This window comes from Electrona antarctica (genome assembly GCF_951216825.1).
Source record: "Electrona antarctica genome assembly, chromosome: 16".
NCBI lineage: Eukaryota > Metazoa > Chordata > Actinopteri > Myctophiformes > Myctophidae > Electrona > Electrona antarctica.
In genome coordinates, this window is record NC_136797.1 from 39,031,403 (window position 1) to 39,059,101 (window position 27,699).

Consider the following 27,699-nt stretch of genomic DNA (forward strand, 5'->3'; position numbering starts at 1 on the left):
AAAGGGTGGGCAAGAGCTCCTCCTGCTGGTGGCCACTTGCAACTGTCCAGTAGATGGAGAAATTAGAAAAATACAGTAGTCTTTTTGCACCATACATTTCATTTACAAATACAAACATGTTTTGGCACAGATACTTTCACGTTACCCAGATTTTTTCCCAGTTTTTCATGTGTTTGAGGTGACAGTAGTACTTCATTAGACCCCTTGGCTTGGTGTGGTTACTGGTTGTTATGTGCAATGACGTCTTCCCTTTGTATTTAGGGTTTCTTCCTGGAGGCGGAAACTTTGACAGTCAAACGTGCATCATTTTGACATTTCAGATGGATTAAATGAGCAATTAACATGACTTCTGGGTGTAGGCCTACATATGGAATTGGGAACGAATTAGGACCCTTAAAGTCGTATAATGATGTAGCCTACCGTGCATGTTCACACATGTATACTTTACATTACCTAAGGCCATTTTTCAAATATAACAATTTGCAACATTTTGGACAAAATAGCCAATTTTACATGGCCTGCCCAGATGTCCCTAGTAGCCTACTAGTGCCAACCTGTGGATGGTTTGGGGGGCGACGCGACGGGGCGTGCCTTCACGTTCGATGTGCGTTCGACGTGCGCTCCTCGCCATCTACAGGTGAGGTCGCCCTATCGCTGATGTGGGGAGAGTGAGACTGCAGAGCAGACGCTTTGTGTTGAGCCGAGCGCCACAAATGAAAGCGACTTTTAGTTATAGTTTTGAACTCGCTGACTGATTATACCTTTCCATGTTGATGGACACACGCTCTCAGTCGGATCATGGATTTGTTATGAAGGATCGATTGGCAGAACTTCTAGCCGTGAGTAGAGTTCTTTCGAGGAGACAAATGAAGCCCTGATACCTTTTCATCTGACTAGACTCGAGTCTATACTTCCCCAATCGTTGTATGTTTAATTATAGCCTATTATTATCATCGCTGTTTTATGCAGTCGTGTATTAAACGAAAATAGACGCCACTCTGCCACTTCAAATATGTTAAACCGTCCGTTATAGATACAATCCCGTAGCAGACACCCGTTCGATGTCTTATTTATTCACTGAAGATTAGGCCTTCAGTGCATGGATGACTTTTTGGAGAGGGAAAACATCCTTTAGGTAGCCTAATGTCTGTATACTGTTTCATTATTTTTTAATATAGATAAGCAACATAGTGGATGACGTCACCTTTACGATGGCACCCAATGTCTACATGAAAGAGTTTTTCATTAAGGTAGTGTGTGTGTGTGTGTGTGTGTGTGTGTGTGTGTGTGTGTGTGTGTGTGTGTGTGTGTGTGTGTGTGTGTGTGTGTGTGTGTGTGTGTGTGTGTGTGTGTGTCACACTTTTAATTTCAAATTTCAAATAAGGAATGAATTATGAAATGAACATTATTAATGGTTGTTCTATGTATTCCACCATATGAAGGTGAGAGAGGTGAGAGGCATCATTGAGAAGATTTCCTCTCAGGTGGATGAGGTGGAGAGATCACACAGTGTCATCCTCTCTGCTCCAAACCCAGGACAGAGTGAGTAGAGCCACTGGTAGCTCTGAACTGCTGCCTTGCATTAAGGACCTGATTGGCTTCCTGCCTCGCATGAAATGCAGACCAGCCTCTCCTCTGTAGCGAAAATAAAAATAATGTTTTACCTACTCACCAATACAAAGACTGGTTGTGAAATTAGAAAGCCTACATTCCTTAGTGGACGCACTTTGAGCCCCCCACCACACGTATAAATGCACTTTTTGGCCAGAAGGGAAAAATTATTTTACTCCACTGCGCCCTCTACCGATATTGCCAAGAGAAAACCCTCATAGAGAAGATTTTTCCTTCCGGTGAAAATAAATCCCTTTCTGGCCAAAAAGTGTATGGTGGGGGGCTCAAAGTGCGTCCACTAAGGAAAGTAGGCTTTCTAATTACACAAACCACCTTTGTATTGGTGAGTAGGTAAAACATTATTTTTATTTTCGTTACAGAGGAGAGGCTGGTCTGCATTTAATGCGAGGCAGGAAGCCAATCAGTTCCATAGCCTTAATGCAAGGCAGCAAGAGCAGTAAGGCTATGCTATGGACCAGAGCGTGAGAAAGTGTTAAATAAACTCTTAAAATGTATTCCATGGTTAAATTAGCACTATTTTGCTGTGCATGATGTGTACGCCGCATCATGTATGTATGTATGTATGTACGTACGTACGTGTGTGCGTGTGTGTACGTTGTAATGCACGTAACTCGAGAACCGTTTGACCCACCGACTTCACATTCGACACACGTGTTCCACACCCCCACAGGGAGTGCAGTGCCAGGTATCGAGTCGGTCAGACCCACGGTTCTCCAGAACCACCACAAAAGGCTCTGGTCAGGCTCTGCCAGTGGGCCTAATGAGGCCAACTCCTTTCACATGGGCCAGGCTCTGCCAGTGGGCCTATTCACCTGTGCAATTTCCAGCCTCTGCCTCAGCCAATTGAGGCTCAACCAATCAGGCTCTGCCAGTGGGCCCAATTGATTGCCAAGTACACTTTTCAGTTTGCAGTCTTCACACACACACAGGCACACAGGCACATACACAGATCTCCATGTGGGACACCGGGTGACAGTTAAAACGGGTGCTATGGCAATGTATATCATTAGGTTCCCAAGTTGCATCGTTCCCAAGTAGACCGGTGGCCGACTGCGACGGGCACGTACAGGTCTAGTTTTATCAATATGAAGTTATGAACATTAGTGAGGACCAATTATATGAAGATATAGGTTGAAAAGTGGTGAACTGGTCCTTTAAGTGCTTTTGTGCCTAAGGAGGTTGGACTTGAAATGTTCCAAATGCCACTTGTCGCTACACAGTAAAATCCTTAATGATAATTTAACTCTGAGAGTGTACAAATGTAACCAAATGGACCAGTAGGGTCGATGTTGTTATATTGTGTACATTCATCCTACTATAAATGCACCACGTCTCTGCGTGCGTGCGTATGTGTGTGTACAGTTGTAATGCATGTAACTCGAGAACCGTTTGACCCACCGACTTCACATTCGACACACGCGTTCCACACCCCCACAGGGAGTGCAGTGCCAGGTATCGAGTCGGTCGGACCCACGGCACACAGGCACATACATACACAGATCTCCATGTGGGACACCGGCTGACAGTTAAAACTGTCAGCCGGTGCTATGGCAACGTATATCATTAGGTTCCCAAGTTGCATCGTTCCCAAGTAGGCCGGTGGCCGACTGTGACGGGCACGTACAGGTCTAGTAGTTACAAATGGATAGATGAGCACTGAGGATTTTCACTGTGGTGGTGTGTTGGCAAGACAAGACCTAATGACAGACACAGTACAACAGGTTGTGTCATCTAAAGAAACAACATGCTTTTGGTGATCAGAAAATCAGATAGATTTGTCTCTTTAATTATTTTGAATAGCCTATGTAACACTTAAATAATAATAAAACAAACTTACACCCCTTCTAATAATCTTTCTTTCAGGAACTAAAACTGAACTGGAGCAGCTGAATAATGACATCAAGAAGAACGCTAGCACAGTCCAGGCCAAGCTGAAATGTATGTGCAGATATTGTCTTTCAACCAAAAACTAATTTCAATCGTGTTTTCTCAATACTTTTTTTTTTAGATTAGTTTTTTTGGCTTTTGTGCCTGTAGTTACAGTGAAGACGGACAGGAAAGAGGGAGGAAGAGACAGGGAGAGACGTATGCAGCAAAGGTCGTCATGAACAAAATGTCCGTTAAATGCTTAATTAAAGGAGCATTCAGTGATTTGGGTGATTTGGAAAACCACCCAGTCCGCCCCGGTAACAAAATGTGCACATGCACGCTCTACAGTGGGGGGAAGTGCAACAGGCCAACAGCATGTGCACCAAGGCCCGCCCCCACTCGATCATGATTGGAGGAAGGCCCCTCTCATCCTGATTGGATGAAGGTTTTGCCACCCGCCACCAAAACTGAAACTAGGGTTTTTTTTACCCCAGGGGCTCACTGGGGACAGGGAGGAACTCCTTATATGGTCAGCACACTCTATAGTAGGGAGGATTATCCAGAAAAAAAGAAAAAATAAGTGATATTTGAATTAAGTCAAATCACTGAATATACCTTTAAAAAAAAGTATTGTAATGGATCCACTGTAGTCATTATATAGTCAGGAGCTGTTAATTATTTTATTTGGTTAAACATTTATAAAATCCACTAACACAGTGGTTTTCAACCCTTTTCATATCAAGGTCCATTATTTATTTGGCATTTGAGCCACCGACCACGTACCATTTGTTGTGATTTAGCCTCTCAGACCCAACACTGAATATTTTGTTGTCATTGGACAATATGTCCACAATTCCATGCTGTATTGATGTTTGTACCATAGGAGAGATAACAGGCAAACATTGATCAAAATAACAATTATTCTACATGCAATTGTGTAGACTAAATTAAGTTATGCAGATGTTTAACAATATGTTTAATTTGACGCTCCCCAAGAGTTAAAGATCTACAAGGGTTTATTTGGTTACCAACTCTCCATCATTTAGCTGGGGACCACCTGGAACCCCCTCAAGGACCACTGGTGGTCCCCGGACCACTAGTTGAAAACCACTGCACTAAAAGACCACTTTCAGAATGTGAACTGAAAACAACCATTCTTAAATAGAAGATCTACACGTGTTGTAAGCTTGTAGATCGGCTTGTAGATTTATTTATTTTTCAGCGAGACTGTCACCCGACGAAGTAGGGCATTCCTTTACAAAAGAAACATGAGACGAATATATGAAAACAGCAGCACGCATATAAAACCACAGTTTGAGGTGCACGGCTTAATACAGTTAACACTGGAAACGGGAAGTTGTCCCTTGTTGTTCATACTGCACTTTCAAAGCCTGTAAAAAGGAGGAAGTGTCCTCGCTGTACGTGTCTTTGTATACTTCCTGCAGTGTGTGTGGGGTTCATGGCACACCGCACTTTCACTTGCAAATCATGTGCTGAAGAGGCGAAGCTGCTGTTATGTTATTTTGACGTAGACACGAGCCAAAACTAGACATTACTGTATATCTTTCACTATCAGCAAGGGAGACATCCAGTGGTGTCATTCTCGTAGAACGCAGTACCATGCCGTGGTACCAATACTTTTTGATGTGCATGCGAGTACGAGTACCCAAATCAAATCATTAGCATTTGTTTACTATGAATGTCCTCATACACTGCATAAAGGCAACACAGTTGAGTACGTTTACTCCATTACTCGTCCTCCACCGAGTAAGAAAAGATTCCTTCAAAGCAAACGTTTTAGTTATGCTACTGCAGCCGTGCCTCCTACACCTCCAGCAACAGATGTAAATGCAATCAAGACTAGAGCTAGAAAAACATTGTTTTAGTTTATCCTTATCCAATTATACATGTGCAGTGTGTTGATGTCGTTTTTCTTTGTATTATGGCCTATACACATTTTAATTCAAGGCATTCCTTGAGAAGATTTATAAAAGTTCCTAAAGTTTCCTACTACTATTTATACAACAGTAAACTATAATATTAATCAATTTTAAGTTCATTAAGAAGATATTTTCTAATGCTGGTCTTGTCATGAGTTGACTCACGGTCAGCTGTCTGCTGTTCTGTGCGTGTAGGAGCGCGTGTGCGCGTGACGCCATTAAAACGCTGTGGTACCAAAATAAAAAAAAACACCATTACACCACTGGAGACCTTCGCACAATGATCCTTTATTGCATTAAGGTGCCTGTGTTGAACTCCTTCCTATAATTGGTCCTCACTAATGTTCATGATAAAATACCACAATTTCTTTCTACTCAGTCTGTGTCTCATAGGAATGCTGTGGGCAGTTCAGAAACCCGTCCACCATTGACATCATCGATGGGGAATTCAAGCTAATAGAAACTGCAGGCTTTCTTTTCCTGAAAAGTTGCAATGCAAAAATGGAAGCCATCGTTCTCACGATAATACAAATCTAAATATATTTTAAAACAAATCTTGTTTTAAAAAAAAATCTGCCTAACGATGATGTCACTGGTGGACGGATGTCTGAACTGCCCACAGCCCTCCTATGAGACACAGACCGAGTAGAACAAAATGGTTGTGTTTTATCATGAACATTAGTGAGGACCAATTATATGAAGAGATGTTAAAAAGTGGTTAAGTGGTCCTTTAAGTGCAGAAAGGCTTTAGCTGTTGTGTTCAAATGCATATTTTGACATTGTTTTTTTCTTTTTCAGCTATGCATGAGAGCTTGCCTATGTATGAGAATGGAAACAATTCCTCGGCAGACCAGCGTATTCAGAAGAACCAGGTCTGACATTCCATTTTACTGTGTTCGCTCTGCTGTCATGTACCAGCCAGGTGGTAACAAGTTCAACCTGCTGGTTTGATCATTCTCTCACTTAACCACATGAACCCCTGTTATAGGGTGAACATTCGTCAAAAATAGAGCGCCACAGTACCGCCCACTTTCAGAACGACGAGAGCACCGGAAGAGAATTTCCCATTCATTTTTCCCTACACGTTTTAGAAAGTATTTATTTAAAGACCTTTAAGCCTTAGACAAAGCCAACCCGGCTCGACGCTAGGCCCAGGAAATAATTCCCAATGCATTTTTCCCATAGACATTTCAAAAAGTATTTATTTAAAGACCTTTTAAGCGTCGTACAAAGCCAACTCGAGTTGTGACAAATCATGACAATAAACATAATATTTTGGACCAAACAAATAATTACAAAGAAGAAAAACAAAAAAAAAAGTTTTCTTCTTCTTTCTAATTATTTGTTCGGACCAAAAAACTGTGTTTGTTGTCATGATTTCTCACAACTCGATTTGGCTTTGTACGAGACTTAAAATGGTCTTTAAATAAATACTTTTTAAAATGTCTATGAAGAAAATGAACGGGGAATCATTTTCTGGGCCCTGGTAGGGGGCGGGACTGCGACACTCAATTATTTTAGGCCGAACGAATAATTAGAAGAAAAACTCTACCTTTTGTTCGGTTGGACAGTCAGGATCTGTCTGTCTCACAATTTTCAATCAATCAATGTGATATCTCAGGAACGCCTTGAGGGAATTTAATGACCTTTGTCACACTTTTCCACTAGGACCTCAAGTAGGTGGTCAAAGTTAAAGGTCGAGGCCACGGGCCCACAAAAATCTATTCAATTCCTTAATTCTTCACTGGTTGGCGGAGGTAGACAACTGCAGTGTTATGTCTAGTTTAATGCTACTTGTACAATACAATAAAACCAATTAAATGTAATTAGCTAACTATACATTCTCTGCCCCTTCAAGCACTCAGATCTGACCCGGTCATTTGTGGAGGTCATGACAATTTACAACAATGCGCAAATCACCTTCAGAGAAAAGTGTAAAGCACGAATTCGGAGGCAACTGGAAATCAGTAAGTCCGAAAATACAACCTCAATACACGCACACACATGCACGCACGCACGCACCGCGCACCCATTGTTCCCTTGCAGTTAAGCATCAGTTAAATCTACCATCTGTTTCTTTTGTTGTGTACATCTGCATCCTTTCATAGTGTTTGCTCTGGAGGGGAGGTAGAGCGCTGCCCCTCTTTGAGAAATATGAGCTTGCTTGCAAAAGGATACGTGTGTGTGTGTGTGTGTGTGTGTGTGTGTGTGTGTGTGTGTGTGTGTGTGTGTGTGTGTGTGTGTGTGTGTGTGTGTGTGTGTGTGTGTGTGTGTGTGTGTGTGTGTGTGTGTGTGTGTGTGTGTGTGTGTGTGTGTGTGTGTGTGTGTTAGCATTTCTATGGCAACTGTTGCTAGGGTAGTTGAGAAAGATGCAGCAATAGTGGTTAATATGACGATTGGTCAGTGATGAATATTCAGTATATAAGTTACATTGAATACAGTCCTTCTGAAATGTCCTTACATGTAAGAATTTGAAAGATCTAAGCTTAATTACGGCATGCATGTCCCTCTATTTATGTTTATATTTAAACGTTTTTTGCCTTTTGTACATACTGCTTTATACTTGGATTGTTGAAACATGTATATTAAATGCTAAAGTTTATTTGCTACACTGGCTAAACTACTGTATGCTTTTAAAAAGACAAGCATTAAGCAGGATTTCTGCTGGTAAAATATGCAACACAATGAATTCATGAATCCTACTAATTTTAAACCTACCGTTGTTAAGTTTCCGTTAAATCTGTATATGAATATAGAGGAAAAAGAAAAAAAACCTGCTCATTTACACATTTCTTTCCCCCATGTAAATTCAGCTGGTAAAATCACCACGGATGAAGAGTTGGAGGAGTTATTGCACAGTGGAAATCCTGCTGTCTTCACAGCTGATGTCAGTTGGATTTTCCACACCACAGACCATCAACCTGTTGATAAAAGTTTAATCCTCAGATGTTATATTATCATCAATACTGTATGTCCATACACCCGTGGCAAGGGACATTTTAGGTTGTTTGTTTTTAACCCATTCAGGCCTGACGTCGAAATTTAAAAAAAAAAAGTTTTCTAAATCATGACAATTTTCGGAAAGATTTGAGGCACATTTTAACGATCTTTCAAAAATAGCAGACCTACAAGTTCATAGCGCGCCACTCGGTGGCGCGCTATGAGCTTGTAGATCTGCTATTTTTCAATAGCTAAATTATAACAATGTTTAAAACACCAAAAGGGGTTCCCGCCCCAAAATGGGTTAATGGTTAATGTGGTTAAACGCTAACGTGACATGGATGCGTTCCAGGTCTCAATGGATTAAACACCATTGTAATATTCTTATTTTGACTGAATATGTATGACACTGATATACTATGACACTATGTATGGCACATTCTAGGACAGTGGTTGTGAAACGTTTTATTTTCAAGGACCACCATAATTGACCTACATTTGGTTCCATTTGTACGCTCTCAGAGCTACAGACCTGTAATTGTAATTTAGGGTTAGCTCTTCATATGTTATGTATACTCATTTTGTATATCCATGGCAAAAATAGAATATTTTGTAAAGAAGGAAAACGATATGCACATCCCAGTTTCAGAATACGGTGCTGGACCCAAAAAATGACTGAATGAAGAAAAAAGTGGAATGTCCGCAGTCCGCACACGATATAGTTCTGCTTCCCGTCTTTTTTATTTCAACCTAAATACAACAACGTTTCGCCCCTCCAGGCTTTCTCAAGTTGAGAAAGCCCGGAGGGGCGAAACGTTGTATTTAGGTTGAAATAAAAGACGGGGAGCAGAACTATATCGTGTGCGGACATTCCACTTTTTTCTTCAAAAATAGAATCTTTGACATAAATGTCCACCACAAGCCAGCATGGCGATGACCCCTGGATATTATACATTTCTGTACTACTGTTGACAGATCCGAGATCAGTAATAGCCTATTCAATGCGAATATAAAAAGGTTCCAAGAAGAACACACCACAGCCCACAATGCATGTCTCTGTGCAGATGGTGTCAGACTCACAAACCACACGGCAGGCCTTGAGTGAGATCGAGTCTCGTCACCAGGACATCATCCTTCTGGAGACCAACATCAGAGAGCTGCAGGAGATGTTTGTGGACATCGCCGTGTTGGTAGAGACTCAAGTAAGACGTGACATTTTTGGCTCAGGTCACCCCTGTAAATGACTTTTCATCCACGGCACCACCTGCTTTTACAATGTTACTTAATACTTCATAAGCACCTTTTGTCATATTAACAGTATGTGAATATGTAAATAATTTCCCCAAAGACATAGCATGTCACGAGGAAAACAGAATATTTGTTTCCATTGGGGCAGACTTGAAGAAATAACTTTTATGCTTGGCGTTTAACCTCTTAAAGCCCAGCATTCCGATTCTGGGGGGAACATTCGCCAAAAATAGCTGATCTACAAGCTCACAATGTGTCACGTTGTGAGCTTGTATATCTTCAATTTCTTGGTGAAGAGACTTGCTGGGCTGAAAAAGAATGTACAGTTCAACTCGGGTCCGTTGTACTAAGCATAGAGGGTTAAGTGGTAACGTTGATGAATTCCAAATATTATCAAAGCATTCTGAGGCACCCCTGGACTTCGTCAAGGCACCCTAAGGTGCCACAGCACCTACTTTGAGAGAATCCCTGCTGTATGTCATTCATATACAAATTGGTGTCGTTAGAGGTGTTCATTTACTTATTTTGAATCATGTCGCGGGCCGCATTGGACGGCCTGCGGATTGCCAGTTTGACACCCCACAAGCTCACAACCTGCCATGCTGCTACACCGGTCTGCCACCAAGTATAAATCGGGCATTATTGTGGGCTCGCTAAGGTGAGCACATTATGGTCACAATCTTTGTATTTATTGTTTTATTGGCCACAGGCCGAAATGAGGAATTTAGTTCCAGAGGCTGTGTGTATCTATATCTTTATTATATACCCAGCCTTTATTTGCCCTGGTTGAAGGTCAATGATTATAGGACCAAGAAGAGGAGGACTGGTATCAGCTCTGGGGTTGTAAAAGGAATGAGTCATATTAAACCTAAATCTAATCTTCAGGGAGACGTCATAAATAACATTGAGAAGAACGTAAGCACTGCTGGGGACTACGTGGACCAGGCCAAAGGAGAGACCAAGAAAGCGGTGGTCTACCAGAAACGGGCGCGCAGGGTAAGCTTCAACCTCGGCTTCTTCAAGTTGTCCCACAGCCCCGCTACCACAGCCCCTGATCAGCAGCCCTCTGACATAACAAATTAAGTATCAAATATAATGAGAGCGCATGTGCAGTCTACTCGGTGAGCGAGAGGGGGACTACTAGACTAGTGCACATTAGTCCAAACGTCCCGTTAGTCCGACTACATGGCAGGTTAAAGGAGAATTCCATGCTAGAATGCTTTCTTATCTTTCTTACTTTTCTTTGTAGTCGTTACGTCCCCACAAAAGAGGTCCAGGTGTTTTTTTGTGCAAAAACTTCCTATTGGCTATTTCCCCTACCATAAGCCCTCAATGAATTGCATTGCATTGAATGGGGCTATGGGGTGTTATGCTAATTCGCTTATTTCCATCAAAATAAGTAGTAAAGTGTGCCGCTTGGGATATTATTTACATAATATCCCAAGGATATATACAGGATATATACAAAAAAAAATGGTAGGGGAAATAGCCAATAAGGAGCTTTTGCACAAAATAACACCTGGACCTCTTTGGTGGGGATGTAACGACTACAAAGAAAGGTAAGAAAGCATTTTAGTATGGAATTCTCCTTTAAGAAAGACTCACCCCGTGGCTTCCGCGTGCAGTTAGGGTTAGGGTTTGGGATAGGGTTAGTAATGTGTCGGACTAATGAGCGGTCGAAGTGCCTTGAAGGCACTTCCCTAAAAAAGTTGTATTACTGTGAAAACAAAAGGACTGGACTTAACTGCCTCTTCTTTCATCGTTTTGCTTTGAAATGTTAAACATTTTGCTGTCAAAGCAGAATGTGATGTGACTTTACTTTACTTATCCCCATTACGTTGGCTGGAGCATAGGGCAGCAACAAAGTTCCTCCACTTGCATCTGTCTCTGGCCATCTTAATGTGATGTGAATGTGAATGTGTGTACTAATATAGTAATATGTGTTGTTCTGTGGTTACATACAATAACATTATCAGCAAATTCTAACCGTTTGTGTTGTTTGTCTCTCGGCAGAAGCATGTCATAATTGCCCTAGTGGTTGTGGTCCTGCTCGCTGTAATCGCTCTAGCGGTCGGTTTGTCTGTGGGCCTTCCCAAGGCCTAAACCCACCAACCTCAAACAGAGGTAACTACAATCTAACACTTTTGGGCCTGTTGTGCCAAAATTATCCAGCACAAAACTTCTAATGGAACAAAAAAGTACTGCATGCCTTTGTAAAGGTATTGAATTATACAATAGTATATAACTTGAGCAATTATCTGATATAATATCACAGCTGTCATCTTGAGCAGCTCCACACCTGGGTGTAGTCTCATCTTGACTAACTAAAAGAAGACACAAGGGAAATGATGACAATATCAATTATCCACCAGAAGATGGTGCTGAAACCCTGACAATGTAGTTCCTGATTGTTTTTCTTCTTCTCAAAACAGAGTGTGAGCCTGCTAGTGCATGAATCTGCCAGGTGAAATTCCATTTGCTCTGGCCTGGCGATGCCAGGCTAAGCTTGCACACCGAATGTAAAACAAACAAACTTGAATATCCGTTATCCACATAGTGCCTTATTAGCTTTTATGTTGCTTTGACTTGTTACAGTGAGTTGTATTTGTGTATCTTGTCTCTTAATAGTGTATCTTGTCTCTTTATGTAAGAGGAGTACATTTCTTCCCACCTTTCATTTGTGTCTCAAGTGTGGCTACTTATAGAATACAATGCCAAATGTGTGCATTACTGTATATTTCGTAATTTTGTCTGAGTTTAATATAATGTTTTTTTTAGAAACACTCCTGTGTTATTTGATTGTAAAATGTAGCAGCTGTGATGATGAACGAAGCAAGAATAACACTGACTGACTTGTGGAAATGCTGTGCTGTGAAAACGAATGGGGTGCTACAGGAATGACATATTTTTATAGGCGACCCATGGGTTGGGTTCCCACTGCAGATTGCAGTGCATACGTTGGTTAAACATACTAACTAAGGTCATATTCACACCAGAAAGCTTTACTGCGATTAAAACTAATCCTGCTGCACATTGTCGGAAAGTGCACCTTGTTTGTGAAGCCTCATTCGAATCCTAATGCGCATCAAAGAACCACATTTTACTTCGCCAATAAACGGGGGTTTCGCTTTGCTTCCAATCGCACTTGATATCGATTCGGTGCAGGTGTGAATTCAATCCGCAGCAAATAAAGGAAAGACAAAGTTCCTCCGCCCCAGTCCAGCCTGACTCTGATCCTCCGAGGATTATGCTTCAGTTCAGTCCAGTTCGGTTTTATTTTCAGAGTCGGGCCCTACCCCTGCTAACATAGCAATTAACTTGAAAAAATAAAACACAATCACAGTACACAATCCCCCATATTATATATACCATGTCACCATATTTTATATACTATACAATATAGTACATCACTGTTATTACCGTTTTATATCGTTATAATATATATATATATATATATATATAGTACATACTATAATAATAATAATAATATACTACATCACTGTCATTACCGTTTATCATTACAATATATACTTACACATATATAAATATATAAACATACATTATATATAAATATATATACATACATTATATATATATATGTACGTTTTACCATATTCATACATTCTGTACAGCCTCCTCCAAACTGTACCTTTCAAATATTTTGTTTAGTCTATATTTTAATTGTTTTATATTTCTACTGTACTTGAGGTCCTTGTCTAAATCATTCCATATAGTTACCCCGTGGGAGGAGATACACATGGCCTTCAGGTTGGTTCGCATCACATGTCATGAGTAGAACCCGAGGAGTGGACTGCGAAGTCCCTACGCAGCCGCCAGGATTCACCGCCTGTGTCGCCTTTCCTCTGGTCCCAGCGGTGAACCCCTGAGCTGAAGGCCTCTGAACCCAGGATCCAGTAGATGCAGTCGAACCTCTCTTTGTTGTCGGGAAGCTGGTGATTCAATACGTCAAGTCTCACACTGGTGAGATCATCGTGAATTCTGCATGGGCGGTGTTGAGGACCAAGATGACAGGGGTGTAGGACACGATCTTCTTCATCTTGTCCGAGACACTGAAGGCCAGGTTGCCCAGGTGTTAGGCCTCGTCTATCAGCGCTCCTCCTGAGAGAGGCTGGGGGTGAGACGTACTCGTTCCATCGTCGTCTTGTACTTCCGCAGGAACGAGACGTGGTCGTCGGCTCTCAGAAGGTCCTCGGATGTCCCTGCGTCATTGACGTCTTGTTCAGCTCCTCAATCCTCTCCGTTATCTTCCGACTCTTCTGTGCCTCCTCTTGCCTCAGAGCAGAGATCCTGGCCGACTCTTCATTTTTCAGGAACTGACATAATGCCTCAAACTGTGCCTTTATCCGCGTCTCCGTGTTCTGGGCCTGAAGCTTGATGTGACCTCCCGTTTGGTCGCATTCTGTTTTCACTTTATTAAAGACCTCCAGTTTCAACCTTAGAGACTTCAAGGAGTCCTGCACTTGCTCCTTGAATCGCCCCGACGCTTCGTCTACGTACGAGAACTTGTGTCCGGCGTGTTTTTACGAATCACACACACATGAAACACGCCAGCTGTTCGTCGTTCCGGCTGAAGAGCCTGAGCTTTTCCCTGTGCACAGAGGTTCTCCGAGCTCACCGGCGAGGCACTTCTGCGTTTCTCCTCCAGATACTTCTCACACAGGTTCTTCAACACCAGGTTAGTGGCCAGTGGTTCGCTGGTGGAGGTCTTTGTCCTCTTCTTACAGACGGGACACTCCTGCATCGGTCTTTGCGTCCATAGATATATATAAACTCTAGATAGCTCACCCGCGCTGTTGGCCAATGGAGAGTGACGTCGTTACGTGGCGGCCATCTTACCTCGGGACACATAACATTGTGTCTATGGGGCATGTACTCTTAAATGACCATAACTTGCTCAATTTTCAACCGATTTTCAAACGGTTTGGTTTGTTATAAACGTCAGAGACGTCCGCATACTTATATGCTTTTATACGACGTTCATATAAAAAAATAAATTAAGCACATAAGTGTCCTGAATCATAGCCACGTTGACAACGTTTGTAATAAACCAACCCGTTTGTAAATCCGTCAAGATTTGAGCGAGTTATGACTGTTTCTGTTTGAGCTGCCATTGAACATACTGTACTGTAGCCCCGAAGTAAGATGGCTGCCGGGTGAACGACGTCAGAAACTCCGCCTTGAGCCATCTAGTGTTTATATATATCTATGTTTGCGTCCACCACTCCTGCAGACAGTCTTTGCAGAAGCTGTACGACAGCACGACAGGATGTTTAAAGGTGTCGTGGCACTGTGGTGAGCTGCTCTTCCAGACAAGCGAAAGGAGATGCCATTTCTGTCTGCAATCACACTTGCCGATCTGGACAGGCTGCCAACACCTGGAATACTAGAAAAGACAAAAAGACAAAAATATAATCATGAGCAAGTAGCAACAGTACTAGTAGTACTTCTAGTAGCAGTAGTAGGCTGCTAGTAGTGACAGCAGCACTTGTAATAGTGTAGCAGCACAGCAGCAGTTATTTTGTTCACAACGTAATTAATCCATTGTCAATTTACAATTAGGCATTTAGATAGATAGATAGATAGATAAATATATACTTTATTAAGACCCGGGGGGGGAAATGAAGTGTTACAACGGCAACACAACAGCAAACATTTAGTAGACATTCTTAGCGATTTACAGTTACAGTAAGCAAGGACAACACAAGGCAATACATCAAATGCATAGAAATAGTCATCTAGGATCATAAGTAAACCACTTGGAGAACCACAATCAGTCTAACAGTAGAATATCCAAAGAAAATGTAACCTGCACATTGAAAATATAAACACCAGGTCAATAATGAATGACCTGGCATCTGTCTACATAACATGGTACCTAAAGTACAGTTTTCGCCTTTGCTAAGGTGAGAGCTGTACTAAGAAAAACAAGTCTGAGTGAGAATATCTATTTTACTATGTGGGTTAGATAAACTTGGATAAACGTGAATAATAATGTAGTACCCTTGCACTAATAACTGTAATGATCACTTACAATGTGGCATCTTACATTAAAGGGTGTGATATCTTTTGTTTACTACAAAATGTTCTATTTAAAGGTCAAAGCTAAAGAGTGCTGTGCCAATCTCTGCAGCTCTTTAATATACAGAAAATACGTTGTCAGGTCAGGATACCAATTTTATCCAATCGGGATGAGAAAAACATTCCCTATATTATTTTTATTCAGTTCCAATTTCACTTGTTTTTACTTGCGCAAGCAGAGCACGCAAGTACTGTAATCGGCTGCATATGTCGGTGGCGTCACTCGGCCAATCAGGGACCAAGTATGTATGTCGGTGGCGTCGCTCGGCCAATCAGGGACCAAGAACAGCGATCTGCTGTGTATGTATGTCGGTACATTCCACCAGCCAATGAGAAACCACTGTTCTTGATGACGTAACTAAAGTACGTTTCAAAATGTGTATAGGTCAATAGGGGGTATGTATCGGCTGGGTATGTGTGTATCGGTGTACTCCACCGGGCAATGAGGGACCACTGACCACTGCTGTATTTCAAACCTAGACAGTAGCAGAGAGCTTTAGGACTCAGAGCAGCAGTCGTACCAGCAGTGGTGAGCGCACCTCATGGTGTGCTCTGCTTGCGCACAAGTAGGCCATACATGACCTACTTGTGTGCAATGCGCAAGTTGGGAGGTCGACAGAGTGCATTTCTAGCTGAGTTCTATGATTGGATACGCTTGATATCCCGCCCTGAAAATATATGTTCTGTGTTCATATCTGGTCCATGTACATACTAAATGTTTATTAAATAACTGGAGTGAAGAGACAAGGAAATCCCAGAGGCTGATACTGAACAAACTATAGCAACAATGACTACTGTCTATCATCACAATGGAGTGCGCACACACACAAACACGTGAGGGCTATAGACAGACAGACACGCATCAATCACTTTGCTAGAGTGACCATGACGGTGCTTGTAAACAGTGACTTTCCCATACTACTTAATAGACTTAGAATCTCTCTCTCTCTCTGCTTACCTCTGAAGCCGTCTGAGGATGATCTGACAGAAGACGGTGAGGCAGAGACAGAGGCTTGTTGCCCTCGATCCTCAGACGGTGAGACAGAGATGGAGGCTTGTTGCCCTCGATCCTCAGACGGTGAGGCAGAGACAGAGGCTTGTTGCCCTCGATCCTCAGACGGTGAGGCAGAGATAGAGGCTTGTTGCCCTCGATCCTCAGACGGTGAGGCAGAGACAGAGGCTTGTTGCCCTCAATCCTCAGGGTCGGTATCCAAGCTGCAGGCCGTCCAGTGGCTAATAAGCCAGACTGAAGCCCTCATCGAAATATGAGGACGAGTCACGAGTACATTAATCAATTGCTTATAAGGAAACACATAAAAACACTGCAGTGTAGCCAGAATATTCTGTCTGTCTGTGTCTGTGCTGTCACTGTCACCGGTTACAACTCACCGTGGCTCCCGACTTACGTGGAAGGTTAAAACTAACCCGTGGCTGGTTAGAACTAATGAATGGCTTCCTGTGAGGTTAGGTTTAGGGTTTAGGGTGTCGGACTAATGCCTGTTGGACTGTTAGTACGTCAGACCAAACACATGCAAAAGGGTAACCCAGTCAGGTGTTCCATGCCAAAAACGTACAAACTTAATGGACCCATCAAGTCAAGGAGGTGTCATAAAGTATCCAATACTGACCAGTTGATATGCTCCACCGATCCCATTAGCATATTGGTCTAATAATATTTCAAACAATCCGCTTAGAGAAATATTGTCTTTTCTTCAGTCAAATTCTGCATTGCGGATTTTGCACCAAAAAAAAGAAACTCATACAGGTTTTCTACAGTGCAGCTCCACAAGAGATGACGTCACTTGTCTATTGTGAATTCAGCTATGTTATGTTTAGTTATACAGTATACTCTGTCGTGTGATGGTGTTGCACACCAAGATATAGACCATTTACATAACAAGCTCCCTTGTGAGTTTGATCTGCTATTTTTGGTGCTGCCACCGTTATCAGGCTTCAAGCCTTGCTTGTACACTGTGATGCCTTTTCCAATGTTGAAAATAAAAAGAATAAAGCATGTGAGGGTGAGGTATTTTCATTTGTCATCGTAACAAATTAGTTTGTCATTGTAACAAATAAGGTGGATTTTCTCCACAGCCTAGCATCCCTATTCTGGGCATGTAGGCAAAATAGCCGATCTACAAGCTCACAACGAAATCGCAACAGTGATGTGTTATGAGCTTGTAGATCGGGAGATTTGTTATAGAGGAAAGAAAGGAGGGGACTTTAGTAGTCAACGAAGTGTATAGGCTACATGGATTTGTGTGTTAATACGAGAGAGAGAGAGAGAGAGAGAGAGATAGACTATATCTGGCTCCTGCTTAAATGAAAACCTGTGCAAGAGGGAGTAACCTTCAATAGTCATTGATATCAAGATCTTTCTCTGGACTTTTTTTCCCGAAGCATCCAAATGTCTGTTTATGCTGTTAGTGTCCAATGCAGTGTATGGCATCTCAAGAGCGTAATATGTTACTTATTACATATTACTCCTTAAAGTTATATTATACTTAACAAAGTAATATATTACATATTTCTTTTGCACCCCCACACGCAAAAAAAACTATATATTACATATTACAGTAATATATTACTAACTCCCCAACACTGGCTGTTAGTGTTCAATGCAACCAATCATTTTTATGTCCTTTTGATGCAATCATGTGCTGACAAAAGTGCTCAGAATAGTAACAGAATGGCTAATGTGATTCTATTGCACGTGGTACGTCTGTCGAAGGGAATTACACAGCAAAACCTTTCTGTGCTGAAGGTCAATGTTTTCTCACTCCACAGTGGTGTCTTCTGAGAGGATGGGCTCTGAGGAAGAGTTTATGTAAAATTGTCCATTTGGTCCAAAATGTTAAAAGATAACGGTATTTAAGTAATTACTATACATGATTCGAATATGATTGAACATTTGGCAATTAAGGTCTCTAATATTGCTGCAATGTGTGTGTGTGTGTGTGTGTGTGTGTGTGTGTGTGTGTGTGTGTGTGTGTGTGTGTGTGTGTGTGTGTGTGTGTGTGTGTGTGTGTGTGTGTGTGTGTGTGTGTGTGTGTGTGTGTGTGTGTGTGTCTTTATGGACAAAATATCCACACTTACACTCCTTTTTCCAGTGTAAATAATACAAACAATTGTTTGATAATTAACAGGAGGATGCAATCAAGCCAGAAGAGAAACAATGAAGACCATCAATAATGTATACTCCATAATATTAAAATGTGGGTGGCATATCATTTATTAATTGGCCTAAAAGACTGGTGTCTTTTTTTTAGAAGTCAAATGGATTAATGTTCTTAAATGGATCAACGTGCAGACGTTTTTCGCTACTGTGATCTGGTTTGGGTTTTCCTGCGTCATCAGGGCTGCTGAGCGGCGTGGGCGGGGTTTCCCTGTAAGCAGTAAGCAAACACACTGGCATTAGCTAAGCATTAGTAGAGCATTAGTCTCTCGAGACAGACTGGAAAAGAGGGCGCTGTTTTCCTTTCTTTTTGGACGATGGGTTCTCAGATTGGCTAAGCATAGACTTGGCCCTGCGCCATATAATACACAGCGCCCTCTGTCTGTACTGGAGGGCAGTGCACAGTCACAGTCAGTTGGGCCTCCTCTGCACCTTCTAGCATTACCATGGCTTTCCACATTGACTGCACCACAGGAAGAGTGCCATGTCGAACCCAATGACCCCTCTCTCTCTTCCCCCCCCCCCCCCCCCCCCCTCTCTCTCTCTCACACGGTCACACCTTAGTGTCTCTCTCTGTCTGCCTTTCTTGACGTGATTACACAGCATCCCTCTGCTCTTAGCTAGCAAATAATTGTCCCTGGACAGACAAAAAACAACCACACACACACCATAGCCATAGCCTTTGTTTTTAACACATTCCTAAACCAATAATTTGACTCAATGGAGACAGTTTAAGTCTCATACTGGAGACAGGCTTAGGAAGTAGTGCAAATAGCTGATCTACAAGCTCACAATGGCACGAGGCGACGTGTTGTGAGCTTGTAGTTTGGATTGCGGGCAAACGTCCAATTTCTCTTTTGGGTCTTGAGCTAAAAGGTTTGGGAACCACACTGCTCTAAGATTATGCACCATTTTAAAACACGAGGCATGCTTCAGAGTAAAATATCATGTTATCAAAACAAAAAAATATGATGATCTGCTTTGTATCTAATACATTTAGGATTTGCTGAACAGATAAGAAAGGGTGATAGACTAAAGTGATAAGGATGACATTACAATTTAACACACAGAAAGACAAACTACGGTACTGTATGTACAATTACAGTAAGCGCATAGGGAGAGAAATAGACAAACAGAAATAGACAAAAAATTGGTTTCTTTATTGGTTGTATCAGAGTGATGGCATCCTCAAATCAGGGCACAGCCTGTTTGCCCGGGCTGTGCTTCACCGTAAAGTGAGTATTTGTGTTTAGGTGAAAGAGCGAGAGAGGTAGTGCTATAGGGCGTCTGTTTGAACCGACAGGTCATTCATTCTATCCCACACATGGAACAGCGTTACTCTGTCATTTCATCAAAACAGTAGGCTAGCTAGCCTAAAGTAGCTGCAGCTGGCCTTTTTTGTCATCCGCAATGACCTAGGATGGAATGGACCGCTGGTGAGGGTTGTGTACTATAGTGCACACAGCACAAACCAGTGTTAAGTTTAACTCGGGGAGTGTGAACCCGAACCCTTTGTTTGGGGGTCCTTTTTGTTTCCAGCGTGGGAGGAGCTCGGGTCCAAAAAATGAACCCTTTTCGGATGCATTTTGTACTCTCGCAAGAGTTAAAAACAACACTCCTGATTTTGCCGTGTGTAGGGAGCAGATGGACAGGATTGGGAATAGACAAGATGGACGTGTTCAGGGAAGTGGGAGCTACACAGTCTCTAGTTTTTTTGTTTTTTCTTTGTTTCTTTACTTCTTTGCTTTGCCCTGGGCGGCCACGGCCTCCATGGCCTTCTTCACCGTCTCCTCGTCGCCCAGGAACGCCATGGGCTTGATGGGCTTCAGGTCTGCGTCCAGCTCGTACACGATGGGGATTCCTGTGGGCAGGTTCAGCTCCATGATGGCTGCGTCGGACATACCTGGAGAGACCGGACAGACAAGAGACAAGCAGGAAGAAAGAAAGCTCTGCTTAGAATCGGACACACACTGCATGTACATACAGCTGGCTATGTGTGCAGTGGTGGAAAAAAGTATTCACGTTTTTTTTTTTTGAGATATCAACAACATTCAGTGTTTGTACACAGAAATGAGAGGTGTTGCAAAACAGATTCAAATATGGCTCCTCCCATCGAGCCATGTCACTTCAGGCTATGGGTTGGTGTCCGACACGTCCCTATATTTGCGCTCATAATGGCTAGATATGGCATTAAACAATTATGAATTTCTATCAAATATCTTAGTTACAATGAAATTGAGGTGACGTGTTTTTTTAAGGTAACTGTAGCATAATCACAATATCACAAGAGTCCCGTGGTCACCAAAAATATATATTCGCCCTCGAATGCCTCAGCCACTACGACTACAGCATTGTTCATGGTAACTACTTTGTCCACGCTTATTCATTGTAATGATCAAAATCGCTATAATGATCTGATCATATAGCGACAGCTCTGCGCCTCTCACGGCCAGCGAGAATCCACGCTACAACCCGCCAGGCAGGCATAGGCAGCCACGGTCATCCAGCGGTGGTCTCACTCACCAGTGGCGTGCACAGATAGACACTAGGGGGTGCTAGAGCACCCCCTGCCCTTTTGGCAATGTGCCCTTTTGGAAAAAAAAAACGAAAAAAAAAACACTTTTTTTTTCTTTCTTTTTTTTGATTTTTCAAAAATAGCAGACCTACAAGCTCGTAGCGCGCCACTCGGTGGCGCGCTATGAGCTTGTAGATCTGCTATTTTTCAATAGCTAAAGCATAACATAATGCTAACACCAAAAGGGGTTCCCGCCCAAAATGGATTAAGGCAACCGGCCGGTTCCACGCGCTGCACAAGTTGCCCTTTTTTAACTTGAGCACCTGCCCCTCTAAATGTCTGTGCACGCCACTGTCACTCACCATAGCGACTTCCACCATTTCAACAAATAAGCACAAACAAACCACTTCACATGAACGATATCTTGCCACACTAATTGAAGCCGTGTGCCTCCGTTAATCCGTTGGCCTTTGCTCGTCTTCTCCTACCAAAACCACACTGTTTGCACAAATCTCTCCATGCACAACACCTACTGCATGCCTGTCCAGACATAACGCACTATGTTGCATTCATGCAACATAGTGTACACATATTACTGTACATGTTATTGCGCAACATTTCACGGTGATGCAAAATACATCACAATTTAGGCCACACCCCGTGTCACTGCACGCACGCGCGCACACACACACACACACACACACACACACACACACACACACACACACACACACACACACACAGGGTGCAGCAGTACAGTACAGCACAGTATGGTACAGTACAGTATTGTACAGTACAGCACAGTACAATATGGTATAGCAGTCTGCTACAGTACAGCACAGTATGGCACAGTACGGTACAGTATTGTACAGCACAGTACAGTACAGTACAGTACCGTCTGCTACAGTACAGTACGGCACAGTATGGAACAGTACGGCACAGTATGGTACAGTACGGTACAGTATTGTCCGGTACACTATGGTACAGTATTGTCCAGTACAGTGTAGCACAGCACGGCACGTTACGGTACGGTACAGTGCGGTATGCTACAGTACAGCCTGGTACAGTACACTGGCCACCAGAATGGCATGGTGTGGTGCTAGAGTGAGACCGGCCGAAGGCCAGTCGAATTCTAGTTAATGTAACCAGCCCAGGAGATCAGTGATTTGGTGGATCCAAGGTTCTGTCGGATCCCTCCCCTCCTCCGAGTTCTCCCCGGTGGAATCGAGCAGCAGCGAGCGAGGTCTGCTGCTGGGCAGACCCGTGAAACACATGCACCCCGCGGGCGGTAAGCCAGCGGTGTGTGCGAGGGCTGCTGCCTCCTGCTGCTGCTGCTGCTGCTGGATTTCATTCCACCCAGATACCAGGCGCTACATAGCGATTCTCTTTCACATGAACAATGTTGGTAAAACTAAGATATTTATTTATTTTATTTTGGCTAAGTAAAAGTACAAAAAGTCCGGAATTTAGCATTTACTTGAGTACAAATGTATGTATTAATTTCCACCACTGGAATTAGACTGGAATGTATCGTTACACCCCTAGTCACGTGTCAACGACACGTGACGAGAAACAGCATCACAAATGGATTTACATGCTCCGGGTCAAACTAATTGGACTCAGGTGTGACTACCTGTTGTTGTGCATTGGGTTAATGCACACAGGATAAATCAGTCATCCCCACACATGTAGTCACAGGCAGAGACTGTCTCTGTCATTACAGATCCTGTATCAGACGTATCGGATGTATTTTCCTGTTACTTGCTTCCTTGGCTTGCGTCTATCTACTAACTACATTACCGGTACAAAGGCATGGCAAGCAGTGTGTGGTCACGTGGAAATAAAGAGAACTTTAAGTTCTATGTCTGTCCTACAACTGAGCCTGTCACACATCATTTTGAATCACTGTCTGTTACTATTCCTCTTTCGAGGTGTTGAGTTGTTTTTAGAGCATCTCCTTAGCCTCTACTGTGGGTGACCAATCAGAGCCCACTATTCAAAGTGAGACTTTTATGTTGTGACGTGGAATCTGTTTGTAACCGCCCCTTGGAAATAAATCTTGCACACAGAAGTTCCAGACTAATATCTGCGCAATAATATTAGTCTGAAGTTCCATCACTACTAATGATGGAGTGATATTTGTCTGGCCATGTCAGGCTATCCTTTTGTATCTCTGAGACTGAGCATACAGTCAGGCATACAGTGCAGACATTTGCCTATAACCTTTCTGCAGAAAGGTCGTGCATGAAACAGGAGCCAAGGTCATGGCCTTCTCCACTGTCTGTGAGCTCGGGACGAGTCACCATGCTATTTTTAGATTCTGTGTAAACTGGGGAACTGTGTGTGTGTGTGTGTGTGTGTGTGTGTGTGTGTGTGTGTGTGTGTGTGTGTGTGTGTGTGTGTGTGTGTGTGTGTGTGTGTGTGTGTGTGTGTGTGTGTGTGTGTGTGTGTGTGTGTGTGTGTGTGTGTGTGCGTGCGTGCGTGCGTGCGTGCGTGCGTGCGTGCGTCTTATCATGTCTGTCGTACTGTATGTGAACATTCCTGGAGCACGGGACAGCATAGCCTATGCCTCTTGAAACATGACATCCTTGACCTTTTAACTTGGATTCCCCTGTAATGGGGCAGCAGTGGCCGATAGTCGGTAGAGCAGCCGGATGGGAACCGTGACGTTCCCAGTTCAATTCCGGGCTCCCCCAGAGCTAGTGTCAAAGTGTCCTTGAGCAATTAAGACGCTGAACCCCTAATTGCTCCCGATGAGCTCGATGCCTTTCATGGTTTCCTCCGCCATCGGAGTGTGAATGGGTGAATGTAATGCACAGTCTCTGTAAAGCACTTTGGATAAAAGTGCTATATAAATGCACCATTTACCATTTAATGCATTCATACATAATAACCCTACATACATACCCACTACAGGCCCATTTTACTGGTGATAAATCGCACATGATATATTCCCAATTTGTCCAAGTGTCATTAGGTGCACTTAAGTCTATCTATATGCTGTTTTTTATTTTTGTATTGGCAAATGCACAGGTATCTACTTATACATTGTACATCTGACCAGCCCAGGCACGGGTACCCGTTTCATCCTCACTGCAGTGCTGCTATTGCAGCTGAATTTCCCTCAAGATCAATGCAAAGGTCTATCAATACATCTATTCCCTGCCTAGGATGTCCTTATTCCCGTTCTACTTTCCACTCTCCTCTGTATGTCATCTCTATTCTACTTTATAGCAGTGGCGGAAAAAGTTTTTTTTTTTTACTGTAAGTAAAAGTATCAAGACTGCAATATAGAAATAGTCGGAATTAAAAATGTACTTGAGTAAAAGTACAAAAGTATTGGCATCAAAAAGTACTCGGAATGTCCCATTTAAAGTTTTCAAATGTATAAAAAATAGCAGATCTACAAGCTGTGAGCTTGTAGATCTGCTATTTTCAAAAGGCCAAGATTTCAAATAATTGTAGTGGAGTAAAAGTACAATATTTGGATCTGAGATCTAGTGAAGCAGAAGTGAAAGTGGATATTGACAGTAGTGCTCACCCTCCAAGTGCTTGACGATGCCACGGAGACTGTTGCCATGGGCAGCGATGATGACGTTCTTGCCGGCCTTGATCTGTGGTGCGATGACGTCGTTCCAGTATGGCAGAGCGCGGGCGATGGTGTCCTTCAATGACTCACAGGTGGGCAGTTCACCGGCCTTCAGGTCCTTGTAACGCCTCGACTGGTGCATGGGAGCAGCAGAGAGAGAACAGAAGCGCATTGAATGGTCACTGCAATACAGTGACAGCTGCAAACGTTACGTAACCCACCATTTCAAATGGTGGGTTGTGTGTAGTGTTGATTTTGACAGCAAATTTTGATTGTCAGTCTTTTGAATACATTTTCATTTAGTTTAATTTTAGTCAACTGAAATGTTTTCGTGTTAATCTGGTTTTAGTTGACTAAATATACGATTTTAGTTGACTGAATCTGCAGTTGATTTAGTGGACTGAAATGTATTTTGGCAGGCCTTGATGGTGTTGTAATGACTTTAGATTTTAGACTTGGTTGCATGCTGAAATGCGTTGCAGCGCGATGCATTGTGAGCTTGTAGATCTGCTATCAGCATGCAACCAAGCATAAAATGACTTGTCTTTTAGTTCTCTCTTCTCCAGGCCCTCCTTAACATTTTTGTTTTTATTTATTGACGACATTGTCAATATATTTATTATTTATTTATTTATTCATCATAGCTTAGTTTTTATTCAGTTTTCCTCAGTGAAAAGAACATTTTTCGTCATAGTTTTCGTCTACGAAATCAACACTATAGCGAGCAAATGGTGGGTTGTGTGGCACTTTATTGTGATGAATGAGATGGCTAACTGGACTGGATCGTTCAACAAAGTTCCAAATTAGTTTTTGCATACTAAATAGTGTCATTTAGTTCTTAGACATGGGTGTTATATAATGAACAATTAATCGCCCATCGGACAAGTCATTTTTCATCCTGTGAACGTTCAGACATTTAGGTCAGGTGGGGGTGTGCAATTGATCTAATCCTATGAGTCACACATTCTAATGAAGTTTGGAATATCTTTTCCCTTGTTTCCAGTTAAACACTTTATCTGTGGCGTCTCTTTTTTGGGGGATGTCATCGTAGGCAATAATTGGCAGGTGTGCACAAATTCATGGCAGGTGTGCACGCTTGTACATCTGCTTTTTCTAATGTATTTTCCTCAGATTTTCAAGTGATTAACCATGCATCTATGTCAGCTTAGCTTTTAACCATTATTTTGGCTGTTCAAAAAGGGTATCTTTACAACAAAGAAAATGACCTGCACACTGTCGGAAACTTGCCAAAAATAAGGACATTTATGGCAAGTTTCTGACAGTGTGTGGGTCCTTTTCTTTGTTTTAAAGATACCCTTTTTAATATACCTGTCACCAACCTGTTGAGGTGTGCATCTGCCTTTTTATATAAAACTTTAGCTGTTGAAAAATAGATACAAGATACAAGCTCATAGCGTGCCGTGCTATAAGCTTGTAGATCTGCTATTTTTTTTAAATCTTGAAAGTGTGTGCAAATCGAACATTTTTAACTCAAAACTTTGCTTCTGGGCGGGTCCCTGGAACAACATATTTTAAGATGGGGGTCCGTGGCCAAAGTACATAATTTTGGGGGTCCTTGACATGAAAAGGTTTGCGCACCACTGACATATAAACACAGGTTTTTCCAAAAACTGTCAGTATTTAGAAGACATTTTGTTAGAATCTGGTCTCTCAGTTCTCAATGGGTTCACTAAGTCACCTGGCTGATGATCTTGTGGTAGTTGTGTCCCTCGTCCATGGGGGGAGGGGGGGTGTCGAAGGAGCGGCGCCAGATCTTCACCTGCTCCTCGCCGTGCTTCTCGGCCGTCTCGGCCTTGTTGAGGCCGGTCAGGCCGCCGTAGTGGCGCTCGTTGAGGCGCCAGGTGCGGTGCACGGGCACCCACATCTGGTCCGTACCCTCCATGATGGTCCACAGGGTCTTGACGGCGCGCTTCAACACGGACGTGTAGCACACGTCGAACTTCATGCCGGCCTCCTTGATGGCCAGGGCGCCGCGCTTGGCCTCCTCCAGGCCCTTCTCGCTGAGGTCGGCGTCGAACCAGCCGCAGAAGCGGTTCTCCTGGTTCCAGCAGCTCTCGCCGTGGCGCACAATAACCAGACGGTGGGCGGCAGCCATGTTTCACAGCGTTTTTGACCCTGAACCGAACACAAAGAGGCACACACACACACGCACACACTCCCTGACCAACAGTGAGCACTGAGCCCCACATACCATGTTCTTTTTATAGTGGCCTGGCTGGAATGTGACCGTGCCCGCCCACCAGACGCGTCTCTGGGAGCTTCCTCCAGTGAAGATCCCTTATCGTATGACGGACAACCAGGCTCGGCCAATGAGTTCCCACCTCTGGTGGTGTCCAGTCGGCTGGTGTCCTGGCTGGGAAGGGCAGAGGTCGTGGATCAAGCCAAAAATAGCAACATGACTTTTAAACCGAGCACTTGTGGAATAAAAGTGTAAAGATCAGAGTTGGCTGCAGAGGGGCAGAACAGGACAGGACATTTGTAGATGGATTTCTTATAGAATTATTCTGACTTTTTTTGTAAACAAACTCCTTAATGGTGGCACTTCAGCAATGAGCTACTCAACTTTCCAAAATTCCAAAGAGTGCATTTCCACATTATTGAGACTACCACTGCTTCCTGCTACTATAATAACAAAAGTGAGATAGTAGTAATGCCATAGTAATATAGTAGT

The 27,699-nt window shown here is 42.9% G+C and overlaps 2 protein-coding genes and 1 long non-coding RNA gene across 4 annotated transcripts; 2 read left to right on the top strand and 1 right to left on the bottom strand.

Annotated features, from left to right (window-relative positions):
* The first annotated feature begins 613 nt into the window (after positions 1–613).
* On the top strand, positions 614–12,405 carry LOC306939180 (syntaxin-2-like). 2 transcript variants are annotated; one of them, XM_079523710.1, is made up of 11 exons: positions 614–839; positions 1,179–1,250; positions 1,443–1,542; positions 3,496–3,570; positions 6,240–6,313; positions 7,300–7,408; positions 8,255–8,328; positions 9,446–9,583; positions 10,515–10,625; positions 11,643–11,753; positions 11,921–12,405. In XM_079523710.1, exons 1-10 carry the CDS (start codon positions 768–770, stop codon positions 11,730–11,732), a joined length of 915 nt encoding a protein of 304 aa, XP_079379836.1. In that variant the 5' UTR covers positions 614–767; the 3' UTR covers positions 11,733–11,753; positions 11,921–12,405. The 2 variants fall into 2 exon arrangements, with proteins under 2 accessions (XP_079379836.1, XP_079379835.1); XM_079523709.1 differs by having other exon boundaries at positions 12,062–12,405.
* Positions 12,406–20,615: 8,210 nt separating this feature from the next.
* Positions 20,616–27,208, bottom strand: pgam2 (phosphoglycerate mutase 2 (muscle)). The gene is made up of 3 exons (XM_079523744.1): positions 26,707–27,208; positions 24,960–25,140; positions 20,616–20,806 (listed from the first exon to the last, which is right to left on the bottom strand). Exons 1-3 carry the CDS (start codon positions 27,121–27,123, stop codon positions 20,637–20,639), a joined length of 768 nt encoding a protein of 255 aa, XP_079379870.1. The 5' UTR covers positions 27,124–27,208; the 3' UTR covers positions 20,616–20,636.
* LOC306940183 lies at positions 22,879–23,533 on the top strand. The gene is made up of 3 exons (XR_013791992.1): positions 22,879–23,043; positions 23,117–23,351; positions 23,425–23,533. It is a non-coding gene; the product is annotated as an uncharacterized lncRNA (long non-coding RNA).
* Positions 27,209–27,699: the final 491 nt, after the last annotated feature.